This window comes from Rhincodon typus, chromosome 10, assembly GCF_021869965.1.
Source record: "Rhincodon typus isolate 14 chromosome 10, sRhiTyp1.1, whole genome shotgun sequence".
In the NCBI taxonomy this organism is placed as follows: domain Eukaryota; kingdom Metazoa; phylum Chordata; class Chondrichthyes; order Orectolobiformes; family Rhincodontidae; genus Rhincodon; species Rhincodon typus.
The window spans coordinates 30,007,947-30,016,518 of NC_063341.1; the positions used below are offsets into that span (position 1 = coordinate 30,007,947).

At 39.9% G+C, this 8,572-nt stretch overlaps 1 protein-coding gene across 1 annotated transcript in view; it reads left to right on the forward strand.

Moving 5' to 3' along the window:
- The first annotated feature begins 488 nt into the window (after window positions 1–488).
- Window positions 489–8,572, forward strand: part of cachd1 (cache domain containing 1) — a 158,844-nt gene continuing 150,760 nt past the window's right edge. The window contains exon 1 of the mRNA XM_048601971.1: window positions 489–794. Within this exon, the coding sequence (XP_048457928.1) occupies window positions 546–794 (249 nt within the window). The 5' untranslated portion in view covers window positions 489–545. The remainder of the gene's footprint in view (window positions 795–8,572) is intronic.

Genomic DNA, 8,572 nt, shown 5'->3' on the forward strand with positions numbered 1-8,572 from the left:
TGCGGATGACAGAGCAGGGTGGAACTCTAGGAGCTTGGAGGAAGGATTCACATTTTAGATTTTTCGCACACAGTTAATACTGAGTGGGAAAGCTGATCAAATAGTCCAAACAAAAAAAAGAGTCTGGATTTTCCAACTATGTTTTTGTGTTCACGAGAGCAAGGCGTAGATGAGGTTGCCATGGTTATACAGCTTGTGTTTTAGCCAGAGATCCAGCCCGGGTTTTACATTGATCCTTTGTGGCTGCAATTCAAGCTTTTTTTTCCCCGAGAGAAAGCAGTGAGTCCCGGGATTCGCCTTTGGAGAGGGAACTGCATTAGGGAATCTCAGTGGAGGAAAGTTTTTGTCTTGTTTATGTTTGGAGGGAGAGAAGCAGTCTCGCAGTTGGATTTTTTTTGGGGGGGTAGGGGATTGATGTGGGTAGTATTTTTTTAAAGGTTTTGAGCGGGGGGGGGGGGGGTGGTGGTGTGGGAAGTTTGCGGCAGAGTTTGAAGAAAGTTTTTTTTACCCCCTTTTTTTGCACATCCAGATTAGTTTCCTTCGTCATGGCGAGAGGGGGAGGTGGATGTGTTGAGCTGGGAGCTGGACTTTCCGTGGGGTTGTGTGTATGGGTGCCCCGCTCACTGAGCTCCTTGTTGCTGCTCGTGCCGCCGGCCTTGCTGGTCCTGCTCCAGCTCCCTGCCGCTGCTGCCGCCTCAGAAGCCGGAGACTTCTCCATCCTGGACGAGGCGCAAGTTCTCGCGAATCAGATGCGCGTCCTAGCTACCAGGGAGCTCGGAGTCTTCAACATGCAGGTAGGAGCGTGCAGTTCTCCTGATGGACAGTCCCTCTTCCCTCTCTGCAAAACCCATACCCACCTGAATGAGGCATCCTCACGCCAAGAAATGAACCTTCCAAGTTGCGGGGGAACCTGTTCCCTATAACCCTTCAGTCTTGTTGCATCCTCTCATCTTGGGCGCCCAAGTTTCTTCCTAAACTGTATACTCAACCTTATGAATTCCCAGTGAAACTGTCTTTGCCTGCTTCAGTTAATAAGTGAACTGGTGTATTGCTAATAATTGTTTGGGCGGGCTAGATGCTGGCGCCTGCTGTGATATTGATTTATATTAAAAAAATTAGGATAGCTCTGTATCTATTGCAATCAGTTCCCCTTCTAATTGCTGTCCATCATTGATCATCCAACTTCTAATTTCTAAATCTGCCGATTGCACTTTATATTCACCGTTACCAGCTATTGTTAAGTAGCCCCCTTCAGACACCCACTGCTTCGTTTCTCCTTGAATGCAAGCTGTAAATTCTTCATTCACATCGACGTGCCACGTTTCTTTTGTCTTATTCCATTCGCTATCGCCTTTCCAGCCAGTATTGTCTTGTTCTTAATTTATTTGCCAAATTCCATCACTGTTGATTATTCATGTTATGCAAGTTATATGCTTGTAATTTGTATTCTAGTTCAGTCTTCACACCAAGATGCGGATTCTTCATTTCAGTTTTCCTTCTTGATCATAATCTGTGTCCAGAATAGACATTTACACTTTAAATGTTTTCGTCTCACACCATGCTCCCAGGTTGAGGATTAAACGATTTGGGGATCATTGGTAACCTATCAGTGCCTCTGACCTGTGCCTTCCTTATTCTATTAACCCACTACAGGCTTCATGTCAGTGATTGATTTTTTTTTTCTCAGTGTTTCAGTAGTTAAACTCTCATCCTTTCCATTTTTCTTCAGCTCAACTTGTAGCACTAATTTGTAATTTCAATAAAAGTGTAGTATCATTTCAATACAAAAATCTTTACTTTTGTCTTTTAAAACCTCAATTTGTATGTTGAATTGTGTATGCTTTCAAAATAATGCTTCATGGCTCTTTAAAGCTTACTCCAAGAGACAATCTCAGGGTTAAATTCATTTCATTTTTACTTCTATTCCTTGCCCACAGATACCTGTGATAAACATAATGGGTGGTATCTTAAGCCTGTGTGGGGCTGACAAAAGGTAAAAGCAAATGGTCCTTGCAGTCAAGGAGGTGTTAAATATGCTCGGACTGTGTGCCCTTCTAAGATGTGGGAAAGTTTTATCTAGCTGGGGGTGGGGGGGGGGGGGGGCTTCATTACCTCTTTTCATTGTTTTTGTTACTGGGTTAGATTCCAGTAAATATTAATTTATTTTTAAAATAAAAATTGGTTTTTCATTTAATGGAAAAGATGAATTTGAGTTATTCCAGTACTTAGGTGGTCAGTGCATTTGATATGATATTTTACAGAGAATATTAATCCCAGAACTGATTTCTGGTTTGAGTGCAGTTGACTGATCACAATAGGGGAACTGGAAGTGGAGGGAAGTGAATCAGAGTTGCTCAGTATTTCAAAACCAGAGTGGCAAATCAACAGCGTTCTAGCTTCTAACTGATGTTGAGTGTCCGCAACTGGGAAATGTGGATATTGGGTGAGGTGGCCTTGTTTGTGCGATAGACAAACAGGAGGCTGGAAGAACACAACAGGCCAGGCAGCATCTGAAGGAAAGGAGCAGTCAACGTTTCAGGTATTACCCTTCTTCAGGACTGTTTGTGTGATGTCTTGTGCTGTACCATTGGCTTTTTGACCTGCCTGTGTGGTAAAATTGTACATAATGGAGAAAAGGCTTATTTATTTCTCTCAGTCACATCAATTCGAGGTGTGAATGGGGCAGGCGTGAGGAAAGCTTACAGCTGATGACCTGTATTCCTGACTTTAGTGATTCATACAGCACCTCACCTTCCTTTTGTGCGTTTGCTTTGCAGCTTTAACTTTTAAATTGCCAGATGCATGAAGTTACAAGTGCAGCTCTTGTTCAAATGTATTTAACCAACTTTTTAAGGATTGCATGTGTTTTTTTGACAATTTGTAGTAATGTGAGCCCTGAACCATCTTGGTTTCTTCGGATGTTTATGGAGGCCATAAATTTAATTTAATTTATTTATACAGATGACCGTTGTACTTACATAAATAATGGTTTGTGTGAACATGTGTTGGAAAGAATCCACGAGGATTTGTAAGTTTCTGTAATCATTTTGCAAATATTTTTAGTTTTGTTTTCTCCTGTTCTCCAAACAAAAGCAAAATAAAAGTTCCAAAAGCAGTGATTGGTTTTGTAACTGCAAGGAACTGCTTGGCATCTTGACCAAGTGGCAGTTTTCAAATGCAAACCTTGGTGGGGTTGTTGCCAAAGCTATTTGATGTGGTACAACATTGCAGCCGTGCTTAGACCCAGTTTTCACCTCATCTGCACTTTAGCATTAGAATTACTTGGATAGAAATCAGCATTAGGAACTCTGGATGATTTTACATTCCAGGGTCTTCTGTTGTTCTGGCTGAGATCAGCACAGCCTAAGAACTAAAACTGGAACCTTTTGCTCTGAGTGCTTTAGCATTAAATATTAGTAATGCAGTTATTCATAAAAGCCACTGACGTAGCAATTCTCTCCTTCAAGACTTAGTTTATAATGTAGATGCAGTTCATTGTAAATATTACCCACCAGATGGTCCAGCATTAGAGAGCGTGCCTCTAAAACATTCCTGAAAATGGTTCCTGAGATAACGAACTTCATTTATGTAGAGATTAGGGAATTTCAGACTGTTTTTCTTGGAGAAGAGAAAGTTAGGAAGAAATTTGATGGAGCATTCTAATCAGATAAGTTGGGGACAGAACTGTTCCCATTGCTGGGAGAATTGAGAATGAGACGACATAGATTTAATGAATTGGCAAAAGAAGCAATAGAGACGTGAGAAGAAACGTGCACATGCACGAAGTGGTTAGGATCGGAAATCTGCTGCCTGACAATGTCTCATTTGAACCTGTCTCTACCACATTTGGGAGGGGATTGGAGTAATATCTGAAAAGGAAGAATATGCGGTGTTACAGGGAGAAGACAGGGAGTGAATAACACAAGCTGATTTGTTCAGTTGGAGACACTGCACAGGCATGTCATGTCAAATAGCCTCCTTTTGTGCTGTAACAGTTCTGAGATTCTTGTATATTTTCTGTTTTTAACAGTATGTTTAGTTTACAACATAGTCTTGAATATATAATATTTACTGAACAATGTGACTATATAACTGCTTTTAGAGAAAAATACGTTTTCTCTAATTATTTTGATAGGAAATACACCTTTTGCTTTGGTTTTCCTACATATATTTTGATATGAATGAACAAGAAATTAATGCTTTTTAATATTGTCAAACTGCACACACACAGTGTTAGCCTTGGCATTTGGTCAGAACATGTGGGTACATCTAGGTTTGAAGAGTGAAACTGCTTCAAATACTTTGTTGCCTCAAGGCTACATCATTATTTTGTAAACACTTCAAAATAAGTTACTTTGTAGTTGATGTTACAATGGTACACAAGTGAGTGTTACACACAGTTGGTAAAGTTAATTTAATCAAGCCACACATACTGTAAGATTTCAGGTTCATCTCCACACTCAATCTGTACTGAGTTAGCTAATCTCAGTTTGAGCAAGCATTGTGTTGAAAATTTCACATTGGTGTGTTTGAGCTAGGCCAGTATTTCCAACTTTTGATCAATATCTAGCAATGCGTACCATAAAGTGAGGATGCTGGGAGACGATTAGGGTTAGCTGAACTTTATTCCATGTTCAAATCACTTGACAAGCCAAATTTGTTTAGATTCATCTGTGAAAATTGTAATGATGAAATGGTCTACACTTACCCTAGAACCCTGTGAAAATGTCTGTCAGCATGAGTCAGTGTTTTCAGGAGATAAGGAAATGTGAAAGGAAGTGTCCTCTCGGGCACAAATGAGATTGAGGGATGGCTAGAAATGTGTTTAATTTTCTACCCTAAGCCACACAATGCAGGGAAGTTCATGGATGGAGATCAACTAGTTGTTGTGTCTAGTTGAGGACAGTAGGTGGGGTGGACTGGCTGCCCTCTTTTCCCTCTCTTTTGACTGTAACAAGAGATTTTGAATTTTAAAAGGATTGGCTTGCCAATTCTTTGTGTAATTATCTCTTTTAAAAGAAAAGGATGAAGAATTAGCGAGACAGGATCACTTCAGTTAAAACAAGGAAGTGATTTGCTTTATTGCACTAAAACCCACTCGGATAAAACTATTAAAAAAAAGATAATTCCTGACTTCTGTAAGTTGTGTGCAAACACACTAAACCAAACATGCAAAAATACGGATTACACAGTAGAGGTGGTTAAATTTGGCCAAGTTAAAGTTCAGTACGTAAAAGAAAGTAAGAGTACACAGGTTGTTGCTGGCTTCTCTACTGAAATTGATACTAGCCATTGGTGCAGCAACAGATTATTTGGTTTGTTGCTCCTGAGGTTGTGTTTTGTGAAGGAGAGATAACAAAATCGACTTGAGAAATCCAAATCTTTCATTGAAGAATTAATGCCTCAGGTTCCCAGGTTGCTCAGCTGACTAGTTTGGTTAGTGTGCTGCTGTGCCAAATGGGCTAGGAATGTCCCCATTTCATCACCAGGATTGTGCTGAGTTAGCCAATCTCAGCCAGAGCAAGCAAAAGGGAGTGAGATTTGCCATTGGCACAGATGGCAGAACAATAAACAAGATGCTCAGAGTTTTGCTCCTGATCTCTAATTGTTCACAGTGATACTTAATAGAAAGTGAGCATGTGTGGCTTGCAAAGAATCAGCATGGTTGTGATGTTTTGAGGGATGGATAGCCTGCTGACAGTCCTTGTCCAGATTTGTACCTGAAATATAGTCACTTGTGTGAGATAATGCAGAGTGGCTGGCACTGTGGACAATATCCCAGGATAAGAACATTTCTTCAGAAGGTGATAGGATATATTTGAAAAATACATTTAATGGTGTTTGGCACATAAAAAAAACATTAACAGTTCAAGAGACAGAGTTCTTGCTTTTTTGGAGTTGTCCTATCAGTTGTCAGTTTTTAAAACAAGCATATTAATTAGGAAAATAAATTATCTTTTTGTTCTGTTTTAATAAGTATGTGGCACCTTTGAATTTGTGCATACTTCGATCAACCTGTGAGGGAGGTAGCAGAAGGAAATCTTTTCCGTTGTACATGATTGCCTCTTGGTTGTGTTCCAACCATAAAATTCCAAGAGGTTATTTCGAAGAATGTCACCGTTGACAAAGATTGCAATTTTTCATCTTGTTTTACCGTGACATTGTTCAGTAAAATATATAAAACAGAATGCATTCGCTAAATCCTGGAGGAGCAGTGGTTAGAATCCTGGAGCTTGAGAGAATAAATCAGAATTTTTAATCAGGCTTTGAACTGCACCTTCAAAGTACTCAGAAATCACTACAGATGTAAGCAATGTCATATTAGCAAGAGCTGACATTTCACTTCAAACACAGAAAGCACAGCTGTCTGAGACAGATATTAAAAAATGTATATTCTGGGCAAGGTGGATGAGCGGATAATTAGGATTATCATTAAGAGGCACCATTCTGAAAGCCGAGCTGCATCCACTGATGGAAATTTCTGTTCTGCAAATTCTCAGCAGGATTGCAGTAAAATTATTTATAAACAAACAGATGTTTAACTGCTATTCCATATTTGTTTCAAAACTGCAGAGAAGCTGAGGGTTTAGGATGGTTTAATTCAAATCCTGAGGTCCTTGTTTTGTTCACCATGTTGTTGTGACAAATGTGACCGTATTGTCATTAGGATTTTGGGAAAATGAAATTATAAAACCCTGTATTTGAACTGTATGAAGACACTGAACAGTGCAAGTTCATGATTTTTGAAAATTTAAACATGATTTGTGTGTGAAATATAGCCACTTGTGTGAGATAATGCAGGGTGGGTGGCACTATGGACAATGTCACAGGATAAGGACGTTTCTTCAGAAAATGTTGAGAAATATTTGAAGTTAACAGTGCTTGTCATGTTTAAATATAACAATTTAACAGACAAAATAATTGCTTTTTTAAAGAAAGAACACGAGCAGTGGTACCTGCAAAGCAGCCTATCTCACCTTCAACTTTGTGGCAATTTAGAGACCAATTGCTGTGTGTATTTCTTGGTTTCCAAGTTGATGTAGCTAGGTCATGTTACTGCTTTCTCTGCTTTACTTGTTCTCTGGTAAAAGAAGGCAAGCGAATACTGCTAGGAGGAAGATTTTATTCTACCCTGGCTGCAGCAATATAGCAGTTAGCTAAGAATGAAATAGAATCTACAGCACAAAAATGCACTGTACAGCAGTAATGGTCCACTTTTATGTTCCAATGAGCCACCTCTGCCTCTCTACATTCACCCATGAATAGATCCTCCTATTTCTTTCTGGTGTCAACTGTGGCTTGTTGGGTGACACTCTTGCTCCAGTCAGGAGATTTTGTTAAAGGGTCTTAATCCAGGCTGGCACTCTCAGTAGAGTACTGGTGAAGTCTTTACAGATCAGGTGTGGAACCACAATCCCCTTCTTCCCTGTCCAGTGGGTGCCAAAGATCCCATAATGCTATTTCCAAGAATAGTAGAGTTCTTCCTAGCATCCTGACCAATATTTATTGCCTTGCTGACTGTCACCAAAACAGATGGTCTTTCTTGTTGTTTTGGGGTATTGCAATGTGTAAATTTGAAGCCGTGCTTCCTATGCAACAATAGTACTACACTTCAAAAGCACGCAACTGATTGTAAAGTGGCTTGGGACTTTCTAAAGTTGTGAAAAGCATGTTATAAATGCAAGTTTCTTTTTGCTTTGTCACTCCCTCGTTTGCATCAGTTTAAATGCATCCATGCTGCATGCCTCAACCAGAGATTTGTGGTAATGGGTTCTGTATTCCTTACAGCAGTGAAGGTCTAATTGGTTTCTTGCCCCTCTATGAATGTTCCTAATCTGCACTCGCAAACAGCACACCTGGGAATAACAGAAGGAGCTTGCTGTGGGAGAAATCATGTTGCAGACCAGTGTCTTACCCAACAGCGCCTCTCCAGCAAGCCACTAGTTTGAATTATATTTGTTAGCAGAAAGTAAGTATTGCTGTCCTGGGATAGAATGCTGTTTGGAACAACGGATAAGTGATATTGCACAAGAAATGGCTCACCTGATGTGAAAGAACTTTAAATGTGGTGATTTAAGGGTGATGATTTGCTCTTTCCAATAGTGTATTGAATACACATAGTGATCTGAAGATCAGAATGAGAGATGTAAGTGCAAAGGAAACAATCACAATTCCTAATGGGCACTAAACATCACAGTTAACTGCTCTTGAGCTTGGTATTACATTGGTTAGATGCAGATAAAAGTACTGTCTTATCCGAGAGACACCTTTTTCAGACAGACATTGCTCATGTTAGATGCAGGGTAAATTGTCCTTTGAGACCCCATCAAGCCCTTTCAGACCATCTTAGATGTTGTTCTAGATTTAAGCAAAGCCAGACCAGCCTCTTCTCATGTTTGTCTCAGACTGTGATCAGATTCATATTGTTTAACTTTATTTAAGGCTCCTATGTTGCATTATCACTGAACCATTAATCCAGAAACCCCACTAATGTTCTGGGGATAACAAGGTGTAGAGCTGGATGAACACAGCAGGCCAAGCAGCATCAGAGGAGCAGGAAGGCTGACGTTTT